The sequence below is a fragment of the Vombatus ursinus genome, unplaced genomic scaffold, assembly GCF_900497805.2.
Source record: "Vombatus ursinus unplaced genomic scaffold, bare-nosed wombat genome assembly UNPS02014773.1, whole genome shotgun sequence".
In the NCBI taxonomy this organism is placed as follows: Eukaryota; Metazoa; Chordata; class Mammalia; order Diprotodontia; family Vombatidae; genus Vombatus; species Vombatus ursinus.
This window is the reverse complement of record NW_020954551.1, coordinates 16,435,762-16,460,306: the sequence shown is the minus strand read 5'-3', so window position 1 is coordinate 16,460,306 and position 24,545 is coordinate 16,435,762. Positions and strand designations below refer to the sequence as shown.

Genomic DNA, 24,545 nt, shown 5'->3' with positions numbered 1-24,545 from the left:
GGAGGAGAAAAGGAGGAGGAGGAGGAGGAGGAGGAGGAGAAAAGGAAGAGGAGGAGCAGGAGGAAGAGGAGGAGGAGAAAAGGAGGAGGAGAAAAGGAGGAAGAGGAGGAGGAGGAGGAGGAGGAGGAGGAGACAAAAATGTCCTTGGATTCCATTACTGTATAATTGGATGATGATGATGATAATGAAGACAACTGACTTTTCAGAAAGTCTGCCATCATGAGGCCCATTTCTTCACCTGTAATTCAATCTTAATTGTAAGAGCAAAGAGAAACAGGGTAGCCAACATGGACACGTAAGGTCTAACAGGGGCTACTGATACCATTGTACATCCTCGTACCACTTGTATGAATGACCATCTTTATATAAGTCTATTAAAAAAGAGAAGTTGGGGAGGATAATCTTGATCTCATATTAGAAATTCAACAATTTCCCACACATTCCAAGTTATGACAGGATCCAGATCAGCATTGGGATCATTCTAGGTTACAAATTTTTCCTCTAATTAACTTAGGTGACCAATCTTGGTCTTGGAGAACAAATGACAAAACATATTTCCTGCTTCCTGAGAAAGCAGGAAACATTTTGTTTTCATCCGTATCCTTAGTGCCTAGTAGAGTGCCTGGCACTGAGCAGATGTTTAATAAATAGTTGTTGACTGACTTAAAGAGGTGGAGGGCTGTGGGTATGAAATGTTGCAAGCGCTGTCAAATGTGCTTGTTTTGTGGGGCAGCTAGGTGGCACAGTGGATAGAGCACTGGCTCTGAAGTCAGGAGCACCTGAGTTCTAATTTGGCCTCAGACCAAACACTTAACTCTTACTAGCTGTGTAACCCTGGGCAAGTCACTTAACCCCAATTGTCTAACAAAAACAAAACAAAAAAAAGGTGCTTCGTTTGTTGGGTCAGTGCATAACGATTCTGTTTTAAGTAGGGGAGGGGGACAGGTGGGATAAACAACTATAAAGATCCATAAAATTCTTGCCCTCCCCCATCAAATTAAATAGTGCTTACTGGCTTGAATGGCTGGCAGGAACTGTGATTTTTTTTTATGTCTGCCTGTCTGTGGTAAGGATGGGAATGGAGAGGAAGGGAAGTCCCATTGAAGCTAGGTGGCACAGCGGATAAAGGGACAGACAGAGCCAGGAAAACCTGGATTTGAATCCTGCCTGCAACTTTTAATAGCTGTGTTACTCTGGGCACATCCCTTAACCTTTCCCAGCCTCGGTTTTCTCATCTGTAAAATGGGGATCATAACAGAGGGTTGTTGTGAGGATAAAATGAAATATAAAAAGTACTTGTCAAACCTTAACGTGTTATATAAATGTTAGCTATTGTCATTCTTATCCTTTGTGAATGTGGATATTTGGTTCAATTACTACCCTTTTTGGGGCAGCTAGGTGGTACAGTGGATAGAGCAGTGGCCCTGAAGTCAGGAGGACCTGAGTTCAAATCCAGCCTCAGACCAAACACTTGACACTTACTAGCTGTGTAACCCTGGGCAAGTCACTTAACCCCAATTGCCTAAAAAAAAAAAAAAAATAGTAAAAATAAAAAAAAATTACTACCCTTTCTGTTTTATTATGTAATATATGAATCATGCCTCTGATTCTACCAAATCCCACCAGCACAGTAGGATTATAAAGCCAATAGTCCAAAAGGGTACGTACCAAGGAAAGAACCTCACTTATCTACATCCCCAGCTTGATTTGAATTGAGGTCTTTAGAGGGCCTGCTACACCAAAATGAATATTTTTTCAAGTAAGTGATCACTGCTAAATGTTAGCCTTTGCTTTCTATGGAGGTCCCCTTCTCGGGATATCAATCGGGCACTGTTACCACAAGTAAACTAGGACTTTTATGCTTTGTTTGCAATGGCACAACAGTGGCCTTGTTGTGCTCTCAGAATGGTTATTTCTAGACTGTAACTCCCTAAGGAGAGTTTCCTCTCTCAATGTTCCTTCTACCTTCTATCGAAAAAAAGAAAAGAAAGAGGGGGAGAAGGGTGGAATGAGACAGAGACAACGAGAGGAAGAGACAGCAAGAGGGAGACAGAGACAGAGAGAAAGAGAGAGAGAGAGAGAGGGAGAGGGACACAGAGAGAGACAGAGACAGAGATGGAGAGACAGAGACAGAGAGATGGAAAGTCAGAAAGAGAGAGAGAGAGGGAGAGAGAGACAGAGACAGAGAGAGAAGGAAGGCAGAAACAGAGACTTAACTCAAAAGCAAGCAAAGAGAAGTTAACAGTCCAACTAAGCCAAGATTTTCATTTAGGAAAAAAAATAAACATAAAGGCCTAACAGTTTACAGAATGGAAGGGATCTGAGATGACACGGAATCAAACTCCCAAGCTGGGGTCTGTAGTGGTTAAACGACTTAGCCAACGTCAAACAAGGAGTGAGAAGTAAGTAGCAGGGCCAGGATTTTAGCCTGAGACCCAAGTCTTCTGACTCAATTCAGTGCTGGAGTTTTGAAAGGGTGGGGAGGATGGAAAGGGCCAACAACCCAAGGTTGAAAGCATGCAGACTTTGGAGGCAAAGGAAATGGCTTCCAAATCGGCTCAGCTTTCCTTCTTACACTAAGGGCAATGGTTTTGTGGGTGAAAAAGCTTTTCAGTTCCACTGAATCAATATTATCTATTTTCTCTTTTATAATTGCCCGTCTCAGCTGTATGGTGAAGAATGTATCTCCTATCCCTATATGTCAAAGATATGTGAACTACTTCTAATTTTTTTTAATGGAATGATCTTTAATATGAAGGGCACTAAAAATAAAAAGTGATCCCTAATGGTGAATCTGTACTATGAATATCAGAGAAGAATAAAAAGGGAAATGTTTGAATGGGAGAAAAAAATCTTTGTATTCTTTTTCTCAGATAATGGTTTGGTATCTAAGATGTAGAAACAAAAAACAGATAAATGCCCAAAAGCCATTCACCAGTAGATAAGTAGTCAAAGGAAATGAACAACCAGTTCTCAAAAGAAGAATTGCCAAATATTCACAAGCACATGAAAGAATGCTTCAGATCATTCATAACAAAAAAAATGAAAATCAAAAGAATCCTAAGATCTCACCCCACACTCTGCAAATCGGCAAAGGTGACAAAGGATGGGAATACTCAGTGTGGGTGAAGTTGAGGGAAGATAGGCACACCAAAGCATTATGGGTGGAGCTGTGAATCAAGAGGACCACTTTGGAATTATGCATATAAATTGACTAAAATGTTCATAACCTTTTACCCAAAGAGTCCACAATGAGGCATATACCCCAAGGAAGTCATTGATAAGAAAGTTCCCTATTACACCAAAATAGTTAAAGCAGCTCATTTTGTGCTAGCAAAGAACTGGAAACATAGTTGATGACTATCAGTTGGCGAATGACTAACCAAACTGTGCTGCTAAAGGAATGTATAGAAGATGTTACTACCCATTAAGAAGAGATGAATATCATGAATATAGAGAAGCATGGAAATATTTACACAACCTGATGTAGAGAGAAAGAAAAACGAACAAAGTAACATACAAAATGACTATAACAACATAAAGAGAAAAAAAAACAATTATAAAATAATAAAAAGTGAATGTCGCAGAAGGATTGAAAACAAGGTCTTCTCCAAAAACAGAGATACCCTAATTCCATTGCTTGGCAGAGGTAAGAGGCCCAAGGGTATGGAAACACTGCATGTGTTTTTAGACTTTTTAATGTATTGATCAGATTTTATTTTTTTCTCTTTTTCTTTTTTTTCCCTAGAAAACATTATTTGCTATATGAGGTGGCTCTTTGGGAATAGTGAGGAGGAAGGAAACTGGGAGAAATTTTAGTAATGTGAAAAAACCCAAATGATATCAATAAACATCTATACTTAAAAAAATACGATCCTGCCTCTTACAGGTTAAATTATTTGAATTTAAATCTAGATTTGGCTTTTTAGTGGTAACCAAAGTTCTCATCTATTAGATAAGGAGTCAGTTAAGAATACTACTTTTTATCCTGGAGGAACACAGATGGGAGAAATGTTGGAAAATCACTGGATTTTCCCAAACCAAAAAGGCTATAGCTACTCTTTTTAGGATAGCACTAAGCACTGTACTGTCAGAAATCACATTAACCCCAAAACCAAGGGAGAGTGCTAATTCAGAAATCCCCAGGGAGAGCCACTTGTCCAGCAGGTCTTCCACTGCAGAAGTTCAGACCTTGCTGACATTATTGCATATCGAGAAAGAAATCTCTGAATGTGATAATTCTGCTGAATGAGTATAAACAACCAGCCACCTGTTCATAGTAGTAGACTGACTATATATGACATTTTGGGGTACCTAGGATATTGCTATTTGAAGCTGCCCAAGGAACTCTCAGAAATTCAAGTTAGAAAAATTGCAAGACATGCCATTAAAGGTTATTCTAAATCTTTAGGTTGAGTTATAAAATGCCCCTACTGTAGAATCTCCTATGTGTTATTAACCTAATATCTTTCCTACAGCTTTGATGCTACCCTGCTAAAAATCATCAAAGACATGTGGAAGTCAGGGGGTTATAAAAGCAAGCTGAGCTGAGGATTTGAGGGACTGGAGCAAAAACACATTTAAGATGAGAACACATTTATTGTCTCTTAAAAATCAATTTTGGGGGAGACAGTTAAAAGAACACAACTTGCATGGCACATAAAAGTGATCGACTATTAAAGAATTATAGGAAATGGACAAGATCAAAACTTCAGAGAAGCATGGGAAAACTCATCTGAACTGATGAAGAGGGAAGTAAGCAGAGTAGGGAAACAACGTACACCATTGACAATGTCATGAACAGAAAAAACAAAAACAAAAACAAAAAAAAAACTTAATGCCATGGAATTATAATGCCCAAGCCTGGCAGGCTTCCCCTCTTCACAGAGGTGAGGTATGATGAGTGCGGAACATTACACAACATCTTCCTCCGACACTGCCTTCTGTATACATAATGTGTACTTTGTATTCACATAGCTATTTGCAAATTATCTCTGCCACTAGAATGTAAGTTCCTTGAGAACAAGGACTGTTTTTGCTTTCCTTTGTATATCCCTGCAATCCTTAGCATCCCATCTAGCACATAATATGCACTTTAAAAATGCTGTTGACTGACTAGTTTTGCTGAATCTTTCTTCTCTCTTCTTTAGAAAAAAAAGTGTGTGATAAAGAATAGCCCTCTGGGCGGTGAAGGGTAAATATGTATCTAGAAATGACGGTAGTATGAAGACAAAAGAGATCAATAAAACTAAAATGTTTAAAAAGAATACAGCTGAGGTTTCAACTTGGAAGAGTTGTGGCCTTGAACAAAGTAAAGAATAAAAGAGAACAGAAGCACTTGACAAGCTGGGTCAGAAGCACAGAGGACCAGGATGGGTTGGGAAAGGAGAGTATCTCATTATATTATATTGTGAAATCACTATATTGTAGAAGTGAGTAAAAATTCTGTCTAGCACACCAAAGGGATTTATTTTTGGAAGTACCTATTTTTAAATACAATACAGTCTCATGGCACAGCCATTAAGGAAAACTGGATAACAAAACTCGTGTGTAACTTTTAAAGTGATAGGCCTAACCCATGGGAATCAGAGAAACTCAAAATTTCATCACTCAAGGGACCTCAGGTGCCATGTAGTACATGAAAAAGCATCCTCCTCCTCCCCCTTTCTTTCTGCCTCCAAAAAAAAAAAAAACCCCAAAACCCTCTGGTAAGCGATTATTCAGTCTCCACTCAAAACCTTCCAGTGAGGTGGAGCCAAGGATGTGCTGGTCAGTGTATAACAGCTGGCTCTTGGAAAACACAGGACATACTTTAATTCGCATTGTTTTTTTTCTCCATCATTTCCTTAAGTCTCTGACAATCAATAAATCAAGCCCTGATTTGTAACATTTGCCCATTTCCAAGAGATAAATGCAAACACTGAAAACTTAACAATCAGCTCTCTTGAGCTGGCCCCAGCACACCCCTCGATAGAGCCCACTATATACTGAAGCAGTTCATCCTACTTTTTGAGAACTCTATTAGAAGTTTTTCCTTATATCATGCATATATTTGCCTTTTTGCAGTACCTGCTCATTGGTCCTAAATACAACCAAATATACAACTTCTGAACAGCAATTGGAATTTTAAATTGTTGAGCAATAATTCTCTCCTCCCTCATTCCTAGATCATTCCTAGATAGTAAATGAAGGTCCTAAGGAAGCATGGCGCACATCATTTTGAACATTAATATCTCATGCATCTCCTGATGTTACTGCCACACCACAATAAGTAGTTATCAAGTGGCCTGAGAGGTTGGACCATCACACATCTAAGAAATGGACTTGGGCCAGACACACAACAGAGCCTACTCATGATCTTCTTACTTGCATCCTTGTTGCCTATGAAATTCACGATGCCAATGTCAAAAGTCATCTACTAAGTGATCACAGGAGGGCACCCCATTTTGTTCACCATACAATTCCCAAGACAAGAATTCTTGTGTACATTCAAAACGTAAAAGGAAAGGATGTGGCTGTTACTAGCAACCTATGAATCTTTACAAAACAATGTAGATTAATACCGTATTAGCCATTTGCAATGCTGGATCCATCAGGCCTAGGATTTCTTCATTATAGCTTGATTCAAGGCTAATTATGTCATCAATTACATCATCCATCTGTTGGGAAAGAGTAACGAAAGATATAAATAAGCCAAAAAAAAAAAAAAAAGAGCAAACTACCACACATGATTCTTCTTTTTTTAATTCATGAGTCAAAGCTTCTAACAAATTTTTCATGAATTTTGGATAACTTTGAAAAATTACTTTTTTCCCTCCAAAAACAGAAAAGTAAAATGAGAGATATTTTCTTTTCTTCTTATAGGGGAGGGGGGAGGCAAGCAGAGTTCAGAATTCTTCAGTCAGGAAGATCATACAAAACAACATAAATAAGAATGTTTGGAAATATTAAGGTATCATATATAGCTATAGATAGTGATTATTACTCCCTCCTTTAATGCATATTGGCAAGTCATCTGTAACTTACAGTCTTAGAGGGTTTCTGGGGGCACCAAAGAAAATGTGATAGCCCCGAGTTACACAAATAGAACGTATCCGAGGCAGGACCAAAATCTGCATTCTCTTGCCATTACCCACTCTATCACACTGCCTCTCATTAACACTAGGAAATCCTCTTGAATGATGCCTGCCACATCCTTTTTCTCCCCAGTGACTGAGCACTACAGCATCCTGTCTCCTCCTGGGAACAGGAAAAATGAAGATGGCAATCCATCCTTGGCCTCCTCAGGGACGGCCTGGCCCACTACTGCCTGTGTGCCAAGGAGTAGCCCCAACAACTTTTCCAGCCTGTGGAAGGGTTCTCCTAGTGACTTGTAAAATAACAATTTATTCTTGCACAGCTGCCAGAAGTTCTTTGTTTTCCCAGGGGATTACATCAGGATGAGGTTATCATTACGGGTGGAGAGCTGACATTCCCACTAGATCAATTTTATTCCTGAAGTACCAAAACATCAGTTATGATGAAAATAAACAACAGTGATTACATGGGCATTGCAGCAGTCACAAATACAAGCATGTGCAAACATTTCTCAGTAAACATCCAGTGAATGGAAAGTGGGCTTCTCTATGAGTATGCCTCTGAGTGTGTGTGTGTGTGTGTTAAAGACTCTTAGTTATGTTATACTGAAATCAGAGGACTTCCCATGCCCTTCTCCTCTCACTTGTACTTGATTTTTTTTACTTCTATTTATTCAACCTTGCTCTTTCTGCCCATGACAAAGATCTGGTAGATTTTTTTCTCCACTGAGACCAAAAGTTTATATGTTAATTTCAAATAATAGAACATAGGTAATGCAAACTTCAATGTGCCATGGATATGTTAACTATGGTGGTTGTGGTGGTTGGGATGGTTATGTTTGTCATTGCTATAGTATGAGAGACAACATGGTACAATGGATAAAAAGTGAGCATGGAGCTAGGAAAACCTGGGTTCAAGTCTTGCCTCTAACTTATTGCACGATCCTAAGCAAGTCACTTAATTTCTCAATGCTCTAAGCAACTCTCTAAGGTGTCAACCTGCATTGATTGATAAAAAGGACTTTCTCACTCAGGACCTCCCTAACACAATGAAATCCTAAGTCCAGTCCTTATCCCTATCATTACTTCCCTTCCTAGACTGTATTTCCCGTAGGCTTTTCAAAATGATGTCATTTTTCTAGCACAACAATAGACTAGAAATGTGTTGTCAGAACTGATGTATAATACTTTTCTACAGTTTTATCCTATCTTAGGAGAAGTGTGGTATAAGAAACTCAGATAAGATCCATGCCTCTTACTTTATGAAACTTCTCAAGAAAGAGCCACTCAATAAATTTCTATGCCACTTACTCCACAGTTTTTGAAAGCAGGGCTATATTTTTATTTCATTAAAAAAAAAAAAGTCTTCTAGGCCTACAAAAAAGGCCTCCAATTTCATTTCCCTAACTATCATTTAATCACAGGATGCTACGGAGAAAGTTAAAAAGTTCCTGTCGTTCATTTAAAAAAATCAATGGGGGAAAAAAAAACCCTTAAGTCATCAGGAAGGTGTGATCAGCAACAAATATAGATCCTCATTACAGAGTGTTACATCCTCTGGCTGCTAGTCATTCAGTACCTGCATGCACGACGCTCGAGAATGCGCATTCATATTTGGGCACTCACTCTCCGCTCTGTTCTGCTCTTCAAACTTATAAAACCCCTGTGAAGACATAAAAACAAAACAGACATTTGCCAATTCTTTTCTCAGTGTTGCACATAAACATACATAAGAGGCGGAAAATACCTCAACGGGGTGAACTAAGTTTCATGCAAACTAGAAGTCTGGCAGCCTCAAAATGAAGGGACAGCCACATTTTTTTTTTTTACTAGGCTAGGGAGAGAATAAGTGAATTGAGTGTCTTTTGTAAACAATCGCTTGGATAGTATATCAAAAAAGAGGTGAAGGGTGAAAGGCAAAATGGGAATCCTTAGAAAAGTAAAAAATTAACCAAAATCCTGGGAGAGAACAGAATGGAAATTACATATGGATTTTGCAGGGGAAAAAATAGGATTCCCATTATTATAATATGCATAACTCATTAGAATAAAAACAAGTCAAATCGCAATCTCCCTCAACTATCACCCCAGCAAAGCTCTCCTCCCCTACACACAAAAATACTATATTTAGGAGGGAAAAAAAGTCTAGTGTAACAATGAAATGAAAGGAGAGGTCTTTGTTTTTTATCCAATTCAAGCTACACCTTAAAGAGTGAAATAGCACATTTTAATGTTTAGAAAATTATGAAATGTGGAAACTATAATAAAATAAGTATCAGAAAAAAGAACTTCATAAAATTAAAGATATCCCAAAATGGAATAGGGTGCCTGAGGAGATATTCAGTATTTGAGCAAAATGGGACATCGTCTTCAAGCAATATTTTTGCTGCTCACTTGCCAGTCAGCCTGTGTTACAGAGAGAATTCTTGGTCTCAGCGGCGACAGAGCCCCCTTCCAATGCCCAAATTCTGAGATTCTATAATTTTATGGAATCTATTTTACTTAACATTTTTCTTTAAAAATTCCTACCAATTATATTGTTTGAATCCTCTCAAACACCATGTTCTCTGACTTTTTTTCATTTCAATGAGAAATAAAAATAAAATTCCAGATGTTCACAAAAACTGGAACTTCTCACCGCCTGCCCCATACCTTTTTTAGATTTGCTTTCTTGTCTCCACCTTCCCTTTTTCTTTTCCTCTCAATCATTTTCACTGTTTTGGATACTCAATTGTTTACTTTAATTGATACTTTAATTGTTATATTGAGAGAAACAGAGCATGAATCAGAAGTACAAACAGTCTGAGAGGGGAAATCAAGTGCCACATTCCACTTAGGATATGGCTACATTTTGTTTAATATTTTCTAGGCCAGTGATCTTAACCTTTTTTGAGTTGCAGATCCCTTTGACAGAGTGGTGACGCTTATGGATCCCTTCTCAGGATCATGCTTTGAAATGCACAAAACACATAGGATACAAAGAAAATTTATCAAATTGAACCAGTTATCAAAAAAAAACCAAAAAAACAAAACAGGTTCTTGGATACTAGGTTAAGATTTCCTGATCTAGGGTAGGCATTCTTCATTCCTGGCATTCAAGAAAGGTGTCAATAATAATAATAATAATTAATAAATAATAATAATAAGCAACTCCTGATTACATAGAACTTTGAAGTTTGCAAATTGTTTGACATCAATCAATCAACAAGCATTTATTAAGCACTGTCTCTATGCCTGGAATAGTACACAGATTACGTTATGAGATCATTATAACCGTCCTTTGAGACAAGTGCATTTTTTTCCCTCTACTTTATAGATAAGGAAAGTGAGGCTCGGAAACTTACATGATTTGTCTGGGATCACACAGCTACAAAGTATCTCTGCCAGCTGCAATAGTGAAATTGCTAAGTAGCACAAGAAGGGACTTTAGCATTAAAGGCACTGAGAAGATGCTATATAGAATCGTGTTGTATAAAAAAAAAAGGGGACTTTAGCATTAAAGGCACTGAGAAGATGCTATATAGAATCGTGTTGTATTAAAAAAAATGGACTTTAGCATTAAAGGCACTGAGAAGATGCTACCTAGAATCGTGTTGTCTAAGAAAATAGGAGAGGAGAGGAGAGGAGAGGAGACTTGAATTACCTCTTTTTCACAGTTGGAGTTAAGAGTGAGCATAGCCATGGGGCTGTTGGGTGCGCTGCTCCCAGGTCCAGGTGGCATGACATGATCCCCAGGCTGGTTTGGACAAGGCAAGCTCAGGGCTTGGTTGGCATGTTTATTGGCTAAAGTGGTAGAAAGGTACTGCTTTACCTGCTGCCTCTGGGCTTGCTGAATGTGGTACTTGGTGGGGTTTTCTAGATGGGTCTGAACCTGAATACAGACACAGAAGGAGGAGAGACAAAAACAACATGTCATTATTCATGAATGGTTACGAGCTGTTCCCTCCCCCCCCCATTTTTGTTTTACATCAGTGAGGCAACAGAAATTGCTTTAAAATCAAACATGTATTATTAACAACTCTTTTTTTTCATTATACACCCTGTTCATTCATAGAATATGCTATTTATTTCTTTGAGAGCAGATGTTCCTTTTTAAAGACACCGCAAGCGATAGCATTATTGAAATTTAAAGTCTTTGACAATACCTGTATTGTCCAATTGTGTTGTCAAATTGTCAATACAATGCCTGTATATTTACACATTTCTTAAGATTCCTTCACCTCTGTCCAGATTTTAAAAATCACTAATTATGACTAAATAGGGAAGGGTGGGGGAGATCCCGATCCAAGGAGTGGTTTTTGTTTTTATTTCTGTTTTCCCTTTTAAAAAATTTAATTTAAAATAGAAAATATGCCCCAATTTCACTCTACTTTTCTCACAGAATGGTTTTTGAATTCCAAGAAGTGTCTGTTTAAGAAACCAAGAGTAAGGCAGTCCTCCCAAACAAACAGAAACATTCCCTTGATTAAATCAACCTGGGCAAATTACTTCTTCCACTTTCAAATGAACGTGATTACTCAACATTTTAATTAAGCCAGAACTTAACCGAAAAGGTAGTACCAACATCCAAGTAGGTTCTTTAAAATGAAAAAACATTTCCTTGAAAGCATTCTAAATGCTCTTGGTTACCAAACAAGGAATAAAGGTGTTTGGTCTGGGGTATTTTTTCCCTTCGCCTTTTTAAACATTAACGAGACTTTAGAAACTGCTTTAAAATCAAAGATGTCTTTTAAGTCACTTTTCCCCCCTTTATAAATGCTTCTCATCCTTAGAAGCTACTAGAGGTACTGATATAAAGAACTAAGCATTATCACAGGAAAAACCATATTTAATTTACAGATTTAATAATGCACAGACTATCTGTTATCACACTAAACAATTGATAGCATTAAAATGCTCAAACAGGCCCAGTTATTGAGAACAGTGAAGCTACTTCATGGAAAGAAAGACTATTTCTAGTCTCCATAATTTATATCATATTCTAAAGATGAATGGTGACAGATATGTAGTTTTTAAAAGGCTCACCTGGTAATGATTATATTCTAGCATTTCCAGCATAACAAGTATTCTATGGTCCCAATCCAAGCCAGAAAAACAGAATGAAAATATATAGCCCACTCTCGGTACTTCCAAGCTGAAGACTGGTACTATAAACAAGGTACCCTGAGACACTCCGCAGGAAACTTCATTGCACAGGCTCAGCTTATAATAACCTAAGCTAATTAGCTATGCGTGTAAAGAAACTGTTCACACAAGGGGCTTTTTTTGGGAAGCACTGCAGTTTAGGACTAAATATTGATATTAAATTTTTCCCCCAGCTTGACGTCATGTTTCTTCATTAATATAAAAGAACCTTTTAAGTGATGGGCTATCAAAGTCAGACGGACAGTCAGATCAAGGCCAATTCACTATTCATCTTTAGTTCCAGTAGTATTAATAGACAATGGTATTTCTCTTTCAGCAATAAGGTTAAAAGTTGTATGCTCACTTTGGAAAACAGACAGTGCCTAAAAGCTGTAATCCATGAGGATTTCCATCCATCTGTCTGTGACTCAAACATGAAGACCCTCTATGGCTCCCTGATGGATTTCTGCATTCTAGTGACACATCCTAGCCTCAGTCAGTATATCTTTCTTTATAGCTAGAGAAGGGCTATACATCTCACTGGGCACTCACTGCTTTGAATTTACGGAGAGAAGGGGAAGAAAGTAGTCTGATGGAATCAAAGAGGACATGGGAAAGCTCTGTAAATATTTAATTCAATTGAACTTTTTTTTAAATTCTATTTCCTCACACACTGAAATACCAACACTTGCAAAATCTGAGTGGAGAATTACCACCCCTAACCCCCTTGCTTCACAAAAAGAAGCAGTTACAACATAGCTTTGATTTAGCCCCAAATCAGGAAGTATTAGAAACCACCCTGAATCCTTTTCTCTAGCATAGCTTCCAGAACAAGACCAATCATATCTGATGTACACCACCAATGCTTAGCTGGACCTGATTCATTTTAAGTCACAGTATGCATATTTCATAAATGCTTATCGAATTGAATACAGTGAAACACGCAAATGCCTGGAGCTCACTATTAAAACAGAGGGGGGAAAATCTTTTAACTGTACAATCTTGAGCTCCACTTGTTTCGTACATTGATTGGCCTCACAACAACATACGCCAAAAAGAGATACCTGCATAACACAGCTCTTGGGGGGTAAGGGTTCATATTATCAAAATATTTATGTGAGTGGACTGGCCTGCATGAAGAGCTTCGCAGAAACATTTTAAGTTTTATAAAGGGTCCAGACATGCTAATGATGAGGACAATAGACATTTCTAAAATAAACATAAAATGAGGGCAAAGCTTGTAATGTGCTTATTTTACTATTGCGCTTAAAAAAAAAGTCAAGCTACACATTTAAAAATAAACATTAATTCACTGGCAGATTCTTATTCTTTAATGAATCAGAATTTTGCATTTTCACAAGTCAAGGAACAGCTCCTTCACTATCTGGGACAGTAGGTGAGGTCTTCACTACACTGAGGGAGGGTAGTAGCTTTTGATTGCAGCATCTCTATTGGGGTGGTCATCAAATGATACTTCTTTCCAAAGTAATCTTTTTGGGGAGACTGACTAGCCCCAAGCACGCTGTTCTCTCGTGTGTCAGAAGTTTAAGGTATGAGGCAGAAAATGAAGTTATTCCACATATTCTCAAGTTAATTCATCTTTGTGGCCTTGAATACAGTTTCTTTTTAAGATCAAAAGTCACCATCTGGCTTTGAAGGGTCTTAGATGCATAAGGAAGGGACCTTAGAGGTCATTGAGTCCAACCCCCTCATTTTATAGACAAGGAAATTGTGACCCAAAGACATTAAACGATTTGCCTGGAGTTAAACAAGCTTCTAAGTGTCTGAGGGGGATTTGAACCCAATCTTTCCTGTTCCAAGTCAAGCCAAGTATTCTGTCCATTATGTCATGCTTGATGTGGTAAAGTGGTTCTCTGAGGGATGATATGGTACAGTGGCAAGAACAGGAGGACCTCCTTTGTCCCATTCTTGGATAATAGCCATTGTATCCAGACATTGGATACAATAATGTAGCCAGCACTCTGTGGATCTAACTCTCATACTCAAGGTAACCTTTGGGCTCCTCTGACTTCTCTCAAATGAGATATTATTTGTAAAGGGCTTAGCACAGTGCAGGTACTTAATAAATGCTTATTCCCTCTTCCCCCCCCCCCCCCCCGCCCCTCTGCCTTGTTGCCCCCAGCCAGGGCAACAGTAGGAACTTCAGAACCTTGTACCAACTAGGAGTTTCCCTTAGGATCCTTCGACTCACAAAGCTTTTAAGCATAGAAGATTTTTTACAAAGTGAAAAGCACAGAAAGGACTCAAATCCAAGCACATAGGGAGCCAGATACCCCTGCCTCCATTGGGCTACCCTCCTCTAGGTCTTCTCCTCCCAGACTGATTCTTTTGGGAAGGCAAACTAGGTCGTCTTTTGCCTCAATTCTTACCTAGCCTTCAATCACTGAACGGGTATTGCCTCAGAAAAACCGAGACCTGGGAAAGACCTTAGCATCAACAGGCCAAGGTCTTCCCAATGCATCTGGGGTCATCTCCAGTCATCCTGACCTTGTCTTACCACTGGACTCTGATGACTGTGGGGGAGAAAGTGAGGCTGATGACAGCTCTGCTCACTCAAATCCAATTCACTTACAAGTCAAGACATCACCTTCATGATGTCATTGGTCCTCTTCAAGAACAAAGGATGAACAGCAAACACCCTCCTCTAAGGTTATGTCCAATCTCTATAACTCACAGTAATGCACTGGGTGGAGCCCCAGAAGGCCAGAGTTCAACTCTTGCTGGCAACAATCCTTTGGTCATTTACACTGTTGTACATACTCACCACTTCTTCTGTCATTATCCTCTGTGTCCTGCAGGAATTATGGATCTTCTGGAAGCTGTCACTGTCCTCTACTCTTCCCAAATGGGTTGGGGCCTCTCACCACAGCTGTCCCTCAGCCTTGGCTTCAACAATCCAGTGTTTGGTTCTTCTCTAACAGACACCTCCTCTCAAGCTATTGAGCAGCTGGCTCGTGGAAAGCTTACACTGCAGCCTCATCCAAGAAGGTTACGGTTCTTTCATGCATAAGGGACCACACTATCTTTACCCTATTGAGCTAAAACCCTCCCCTCCCCACAAAGGGTATCTTCAGCAGGCCCTCAGAATGCCTTTTTCTAGAATCACTCAAATGGGTCTGTTTCTCCCTCCAGGTGAGCTCATAGTGTGTCCACAGGCTCTTTCCTCTCTAAGCACATGACCAGTAGGCCTTCAAGTCACATCAGTACCTCCCAATGAGTCTTTTAGGATTTGGACAGTCAGTCCCACTCTTCCTATTTACTCTCTTTTTCTGGGTCAGCTAGACTAGGCAGAGCAAATTTACTCAGGCTGCTTTTCAAAAATTTCCCAAATGGAAAAGGGAAAGGCAGGGCTGCCAGTTGCTTTCAGTCTATGGATCAGATGAAGAAGGGCAATCCCCTCTGTGAAGCTAGACAAGTCACTTCATTTTGCTGGGTGACAGTTGTCTTATCTGAGAGGAACTTTCACATAGAGTCCGACATCCCTGCCCTGTCCTGCCTGCCTCAAAAGGTTCTCTTAAGGATCTAATCCTCCTTTGAGCAGCTTCCTCCAGTCCTTTCCTCTGGTCTAAATAAAACAAAGCAAACCCTTCTTCCACAGATGATCCTGCAAATACTTGAAAACAGCCATCACAGCCTCCCTGCAGCTTAGTTTCGGGAAGTTAGATATCCCATGTTCTATTAGGTGATTCATGCATAGTAGAGTTTCAAGTCCCATCGCCAACCCGATCAACCTCTTTTGGACGTGTGCCAGTGTTATTAAAATAAGATGCACAGAATTCAACATGAACACAACACCACTGTTGAAATCTTGACAGGCACAGCAGATAATCATTTCCCTCGATCTGGACATCTACACGTCGATTAATGCTACCATTAGAATGGCAATGTGGTATGGTGGAGATGTCTCTGGAGTCGGAAATGGAATCACAGAATTCGGGAACTGGAAAGGATTTCAGTCATCTAGTCCAATTCATACACAGAAGGAATCCATACTAGAACATATCTGACAAGTGCTCATCCAGCCTCTGATTGGTAATCACTAAGGAGGCAGAAGCCACGACTGCCCAAGGTGGTCCATTCCACTTTTGGACACTTTGTATTGTTAGGAAGGCTTTCCTGATATGGCCTCTTTGTGACCTATAGAACAAGTCTGGTGCTTTCTCCTGCCCTTCAAATATTTGAAAATAACTGTCATGAACTTCCTGAATCTTCTCTCCTCCAGGAAAAAAATGCCCTGTTCCTACAACCAGTACGTATGTAATATGGACGCTCCAGTTTGTCAATGTCCTTCTTAAACCATCTTTGTTGTAACTGTTGTTGAGTCGTTTTCAATTGTGTCCAACTCTTCATGATCCCATTTGGGGTTCTCTTGGAAAATATACTAGAGTAGTTTAAGCCTTTTCCTTCTCCAGCTCATTTTATAGATGAGGAAACTGAGGCAAATAGGGTTAAGTGACTTGCCTAGGGTCACACAGCTAGTAAGTATCTAAGCCTGGATTTGAACTCACAAAGATGAGTCTTCCTGACTCAGTCCAGTGCTCTATCCACTGCGCCACCTAGCTGCCCGTAAACCATGATACCCAATACTAAATAAAAACTCCAGATGAAGACTGATGAGACCAGAGTATAGTGGAATTATCTACCCTCTCCCATTCTTGGAAGCTATTTCCTTCTGAATCGAGCCTAAAATGCCATTAGCTTTTTCTGGCTACTGAATCACACTGAGAACTCGTATGGAGCTTGCAGTCCACTAAAACCCCCCAAATCTTTTTTTGTGTTCATCTTGATTTGAATGTACTTGACACCTATTAACTGTATGATCATGGACAACTTTTTTTTTATTTTATTTTTCACTTATGGAATAAAACAAGTATTTCCATAACACAGTACAATAAAAAAAATGCTGCAAATCTTGCTATTTCTTTCAAATATACAATAAAATTATCATATATTTTTTTTCTTCCTCCCCCTACCCCTGAGATGGCTACCATTAGACACAAATAGGTGTGTATTAATATATATATATATTATATATATGTAAAATTATTCTATACATATTTCTATTTACCAGTTCTTTCTCTGGATGCAGAGAGTAACTTTCTTCACATGTTCTTTATAGTTAATTTGGGTATTTTATAATAGACAAAATAATGTATTTGCTTTTGCAGAGCAATCTGGAATTACACCCAAAGAGTTATTAAACTACCTATACCCTTTGACCCAGAAATACCACTACATGATCTATTTCCAAAGATAATTAGGGGAAAAGGGGAAAAAAACCCTTTATGTTCTAAAATGTTTATAGCAGCTCTCTTTGTGGTGGCAATGAACTGGAAGTTATGGGGATACCTATCAAGTGGAAATGGCTGGACAAATTGTGGTATATGAATGTGATGAAATACTACTGTGCTATAAGAAATGATGAGTTTAATGATTTTAGAAAAACATGGACAACTTTTCAATATCCCTACAGTTATAAGTTACAAGTGAGTGGTTGACCCAGATAGATGGAAAGGTTTCAATAATGGAGCCCCCCATACCAGTGAAATTATAGGCCCAAGGAAGGGGACAGGAGAGAAAAAAATCACACCAGAATTTTCCAGCAGTAACATCATTCATACTGAGTTTGTATTACAATAAAAGCTCTGGGGTCTTTTCATAGGATCAATTAAAAATCCACATCTTCTTCTCTACTCATATAGTTGACATTTTTGAAATAAAAATATATGTGTATATATGTGTATACACACACACAGACACACACACACACACACACACACACATATAATTAAACTTGGCCCATTGTACTAGTTTGTTTGGATCTTTTTTATGTCTTTATTCTATTATCCAATTTCTTAGCTATCCCTCTTACATTCATGGGATTCACAAATTAGATAGTCATGCCATCTTAATGCAAGTCACTGACAAAAAACATTGAACAAAACAAGGCCAAGAATGGAGCTCTGTAGTATTGTATTCAATCCCTCTCCAAGATTGCTATTGATCCCCATTCTTTAGATCTAGTTATGTCCTGAACCCACATGAGTGTGCTCTTTTCCAAAGCCATATCAACTGTCTTGTTAAAATCCATATATATTACATCTATGACTCTACCAGCCTAAAAACACTGCCCCCACAAAAAGAAAGAAAGATAATCTGGAATGAGCTATTCTTGAAAGGTCCAGTTCAGTTGACTGGGAATATTGATAGAGTAGTGGACAGGGCACTGGAATTGGAGTGAAGAAGAACGGAGTTCAAATACTACCTCAGACACTTACTAGCTGTGTGACCCTGGGCAAGTCACTTAACCTTTCTGTACCTCATCCTCTACATTTGCAAAACTGGAGGGAGGGAGTACTCAATGATTTGTAAGATCTCTTCTAACTTTAAATCTATGCTCTGTGAGCCTATGAGTTTAAAAAAAAAAACATTCTTTGAATAATTCCTTCTAGAATTTTGGGTGGAATTAAATCTACCCTTTTCCCCTTTTATAAAAACTGGAGCAACATTTCCCAACACCCCATTCTATGGCACTTATCCCATTCTCAGTGACTTTTTAAAAATCAACGACAAGGAAAGGCTCAGGAATCATAGTCCAATAGGAAGAGTATTGGCTCTGTGATCAGGAGATAGGTGTAAATCCCACATCTGACACTAGCTGTATGATTTGGGCAAGTTGTTTAACTCCCCTGGGCCTCAGTTTACTCATCCATAAAATGGGGGAGGGGGTAGAAGACTAAATGACTTTGAAGTACCTTCTAACTATAAGTCTATTGTCCTGCAATCCTATATCTTGGGATGAAATTCTTCCAGACCTAGTCTCTTGAATGCATTCAGGGAAGCTACATGTTCTCATAACATCTTTTCATTTACCTCGAATTTTAATTCTCTCTACCTTTCCCAGTCTGAAGCTGATTTTACTTGGTGAGAAAAAACAGAAAGTAAACTAAGGGTGAAGAAGTTCTACCATCTCTCTATTTCCCTAGTATCCATTATTACTGCCTCATGCACCCAGAAAGGAAAAAAAAAACACAGGCCCATAAAAGCCAAAGATAACTATTTGATTCAATTTAATTCAACACACATTTATTAAACACTTACTTTAGACTTGTTTTGTTCAAATTTTTTTTTACTTTTTCAATGACTTGGTTAAGGTATAGAAGCCATGTTGCGCTTGCTTCTAGGGATACAAAAATAAAAACAAAGCAATCCCTGTCCTGGAGAAGCTTACAATTCTATTGGGGAAATATGTATATGTGGGTAAATAATAACAAGTAATTTCAGGAGGAAGTGGGGGATGGGCAAGGGAAGGGAGTAAGCATTTATATAGCATTTATTGTGTGTCAGGCACTGTGCTAAATGCTTTACAAATATGTCATTTGAGGAAGAGTCTGATTGGGGTGAGGGAAAAGAGATTAATGTGAAACTTAAACTGTGCTTAAAAGAAAGCAAAGGATGTTTATTGGTCAGTCAACAAGCCTGACCTCCATGAAGCAGAGATCAAGAAGTTCAGCTGTGTATTTCAGGTATCCATGTAGGTGATAAGCCTCCTGCAAATTGTATGGATTCCTTGTGGAAGATTTATGGGAGAACATGGACAAAAGTGGCCCAGGATAGGTAAACATGAATGGGTCTGGAATCATCATCATGGAAAGGAATACTCACATTGATGAAATCTAAAACCCATTGGAGACTGAAGTACTGATCCATTGCAATCCTATACCTTCTCTAGTCTTCCTCTCAATCCCAAAGCAGGTTAAATTTTGTTACTGTCGTCTAAATATTATTGTTGCTTTTAACAGTCAAGCATTAATTGCAAGTTTTAGATTGTTCGTGAATTTTATTTTCTTGACAGTGTTTCAGAATCACATCATGCTATAGTATTCACCTGTTGTTACCTCTTCTTACCTCTATCTTCTGCATTTTTAAAAAAAATACCAGTTGGTTGATGGGTTCCCTATTCAGCCATACCAATCTCTTTAGACAGTCTCCTCTCATTTTCTTAAAGACAAAGTTCCTGAATTGTAATTTGAACAGAAAAAAGCAAATTTGCCTACTGGCTTGCATCCGACTTGGATGATCACAAAATTTACAGAGTCATTGTATTGGCCACAAATTTCTTGATCAAAAAATATGGAAGCTTGGTCTTTATGAAACTTCTCCTTTTATTCTCTCATCCTCTCTCTCTCTCTCTCTCTCTCTCTCTCTCTCTCTCTCTCTCTCTCTGTCTCTCTCTCTCCCTCTTCCTTCTCTCACTGCCTGTCTCTGTCTACATTTGTCTTCCCAGATTCATATCTGGAATGGATCCTGTCTTCATTGTAGTACTGTGAAACTTGCCGGGGAGTGTTGTTAGGGCAATTTCAAGTCTATTTCATTCCAACAAGACCTCAGAGTACATTTCATTAAAAAAAAAAAACACACACACACAGTGCCTACAGATAATGTAATCTTGCCTGTCACCAGACAGTCACAGAAAAATCTTTGGTCTGATGCTACTGTTGTTTGTTTCTGTTTTTATACCACTGGTAGATTAAAGCTATAAACTAAAAAAGAGTAATTTCCACATATGATTTGTGTTCTGTGATATACCTTTAGAATAGTTTTCAGTTGATAAAGTTGATATCTTTGTCTTCAGACCTGTGTATTTTTGTAAGGTAGAGGTTGGGAAATGGTAACTAGAACTACTCCTACGACTAACACTTTAATTATTATTTTTCATCATTAATATCATTTTTATATGGACTTGTGCTTTCATCAACACAGGGAATTTGAAGTATGGGAACTCCTTCAATTCATGAGGATTGGCATCCCCTCTGTAACTTACAGTCTTAAGAGACCTATCTCGGGACACTGAGAGTTAAGGTGAATTATCCATTATCCCAGATCTATTGTGTGTCAGAGGCAGGGCCTGCATTGAGTGACTCCAGTGTCCAAGGCCAGTTCCTTATCCATCACATTATGATGCCCCTCCATTCATGGCACATTTTATTGTAAATTCTAATTTTTAGGATCATTTTGAAAAGACTTTAAGATTAGGCTTTCTGAAATTACTTGGGCACAGGTTTGTCTCTGTCACTTAAAATGGGTGAATCTGTGGGGCAACTAGGTGGCTCGGTGGATACAGCACCAGCCCTGAAATCAGGAGAACCTGAGTTCAAATCCGGTCTCAGACCAAATGCTTGACACTTACTAGCTGTGTGACCCTGGGCAAGTCACTTAACCCCAATTGCCTTAAAAAAAAAGATTTAAAAAAAATGGGTGAATCTGTGCCAAAATATAAATTTGCATACATTAATGAAGTTGAAATGAGCTCAATGGGGTTGAATCTATCTTACATTTGGATCAGCTAAGAAGCTACAAGCCCAGAATATAAGGTCTTGGGAGGTCTTGTCCTGATCTTCTCTCATTCTTTTTTAAAATTATATATATATACATATACACACATGCATATATACACACATATATAGTCTTTATATACATATATACATAGTCTTTATATACATGTATGTGCATGTGTGGATATTACCTTCTTATATATATATTATATATGTGTGTGTGTGTGTATATATATATATATGTATATGTACACACATGGTCTAGATCACTAAAAATATTCATCAAAACTGCTGACAATAAAAATATTATTCCTGTCCTAAGGGACAGTCACCTAAATTAGAAAGAAACATGTTCAAATGTAAAGCAGACTTGAACAAAAGATTAGAAATTTCAAATAAATGATGACTCTTTTCCCAGATCTTCCTCCAGCCAACATCCTCTCCTTCCCAAGTATCATCATCCCACCCCACCCTGTCCCACCCCACCTCACTGAATATTTCTTTCTCCTCTGGCTACAAACACTTCCAGGTTCTTTTAAAAAAAAAAAAAAGTAAGCTCTTTCATGACTCTAGGATGAGTTGAGAAAATATACCTCCCTTCCTCTTAGAAGAGACTGAGGACAGGGGAAAGAGCAGGGAATGTGTGTGGAATGGTACACATATTGTCAGACTCAGATGATGTGCTGATTGGTTTTGCTGAAGTATTTTTTCCTTCCTTTTAAAACCTTTTTTGTAAGTTAGGTAGTGTGGTCCAGTGGCTAGAGAGATGGCCTTAAAGGCAGAAAGCATTAGGTCTAAGTCAAGTCTCTGACACATACTGGCTGCTGACCCTGGGCAACTGAGGTTTTCATTGCTTCCAGTTGTGTCAAATTGTTGATCTCAAACCAGATGAAAACATAACTGGGGAAGTGTTTAACAAAAATAAAAATCTAATACAAAACAATAATGTTCATTTGTGGCTTTCGAAGTCAACGTGAGGCCTGTAGAGATCCTTTTTATTTGAGTTTAACACCACTTCAAGTCTAGGCAACTCTCCGAGAGTGGCAAAGGAGGTGCCATCTTGCTTTGGCATAAATGGCTTCCTCAATGGAGAGTTGTCTAAACTAATGAAATCACAGATCAGTCAGTCAATCAACATTTATTAAATACCTATTAGGTACTGTGTTAAGCACTGGGGATACAAAGAAAGGCAAAAGATAGCTCTTTGCTCTCAAAGAGCTCACAATCTAATGGGGAGGACAACACGCAAACAAATATACACAAAGCAAGCAATATATAGGAAAAATAATAAATAACTAACAGAGGGAAGGCACTGGAATTAAGAGGGGTTGGGGAAGGTTGCCTGTAGAAGGTAGGGTTTTAATTAGAACTTGAAGAACAGGAAAGTCAAAAGAGATTAGGACGGAGAATATTCTAAGCATGAAAGATGACCAGAGAAGACGCCCAGAAACAGAGATGGGGTGTCTTGTTCTAGGGGCAACAACCAGGCCAATGTCACTGGATGGAAGAACACATGGAGGAGGGAGAAAAGAAGGGCAAAGTGTGAGAAGACTAGAAAGGTAGGGAAAGGTTATGAAATATTAAAGGCTTTGAACTCCAAACAGAGGATTTTGTTTTTTATCCTGGAGGCAATAAGGAGACACTGGAGATTATTAGGGGGAAGGGGACATGGTTAGACCTAAAATCCAATCCCGGGGACCCAAGGGTCTAATCCCTGGCCCTACAAATCCCTATCCTTCCTGGGGAGGTGAGAGGGTTCAAAAATGCAGGTGGTATGAAAATATATCAATAAAAATAAGATTAAAAATACTTTTAAAATATCTCTTGCCACTGTCCTCTCCTCTCTATTCTCACTGTCACAATCTTATTACAGGTCCATATTATGACTTGTTTGTACTACTGCAATACCCTAACGTTGTTTTTACACTTTTACTCACTCTCTGTTCTATGCCATCCTTGGTATACCCTACTCATGTCATTTCATTCTAGTGCTCAAAATGCTTATATGGTTCCCTATTGCCTACCGTGTAAGATTCACACTCCTATACCTGGCTGTCAGGGCCTCCCCCAAGCTGAGGCCACCTTTCATTTCTAGCTTTATTTTATATTATCACCTTCTCTGTTTTTTAATAGACTTCAGCTTAACTGGATTGCTCCCAGGCTTTCTACCATCACTCAAAGACATCCACGCCTTGATCTATGTTATACCCTTTGCTTGGGATGCCTTCCCTCCTTCTCTCTTCTATCTATGGATATTGGTTTTCTAATGGATGAAATGTTGAATTTGTATACACCTTTTATGTGCAAACTGGGTATTACCTTCTTGGAAAAGTCCTCCCTGATTCCTCCATCCATTGGTAATGAACCTTGGCCCTCACAAAGCACTTTGTTTAATCTTCCTTTAGGCACGCATTTCTTTGTTGGATTGAAGCTATTTGTGTACAAGCCATATGCTCTGCTTCCACTGTAAAATCAGTGAGGGAGGGACTGTGTCTGATGGAAACTGTATTTTCCCCAACACTTAGCATAGATAGCAGGTATTTGTTAAATTGAACAGATAAAACTAATTTTGATGTAGAGAAATTTCAGTGCAACATTCACTAATAGAAATTGGAGCTTTTTTTTTTTGCAAGAATTTGGAGAAAAGCAAAAAATGACTATTAGAAGACAACCCCTAAGATGACCTAGACTTAAATGTGGTAGGGTGTCCTCTCAATTACTGATGTTGGCTTTGTTTTTTTTTTTTCAAAATTTAGCACTATGTCAATATAACAGAACATAAAAATGGAAAGATATATACATATACATACATACATACTTATATATACATACATATATATGTATGCATGTATACACACACTTATCTCCTCGTGTGTGTAGAGAGGGAGAGAAGTGTGTGTATACATGCATACATACACATACATATATATGTATGTATGTATGTATGTATATCTGTTGAACACTAAGATTTTGAAGTACCTTAAGTCTA

General features: G+C 38.6%; 1 protein-coding gene across 5 annotated transcripts in view; it reads right to left on the bottom strand.

Annotated features, from left to right (window-relative positions):
• The window catches only part of MITF (melanocyte inducing transcription factor), a 268,663-nt gene that overhangs the window by 23,945 nt on the left and 220,173 nt on the right, over positions 1–24,545 (bottom strand). For all 5 annotated transcript variants that reach the window (XM_027864016.1, XM_027864018.1, XM_027864017.1 and 2 more), the window contains exons 3-5: positions 10,720–10,947; positions 8,656–8,739; positions 6,564–6,659 (exon numbers count right to left, since the gene is read on the bottom strand). In XM_027864016.1, the coding sequence (XP_027719817.1) occupies positions 6,564–6,659; positions 8,656–8,739; positions 10,720–10,947 (408 nt within the window). The remainder of the gene's footprint in view (positions 1–6,563; positions 6,660–8,655; positions 8,740–10,719; positions 10,948–24,545) is intronic.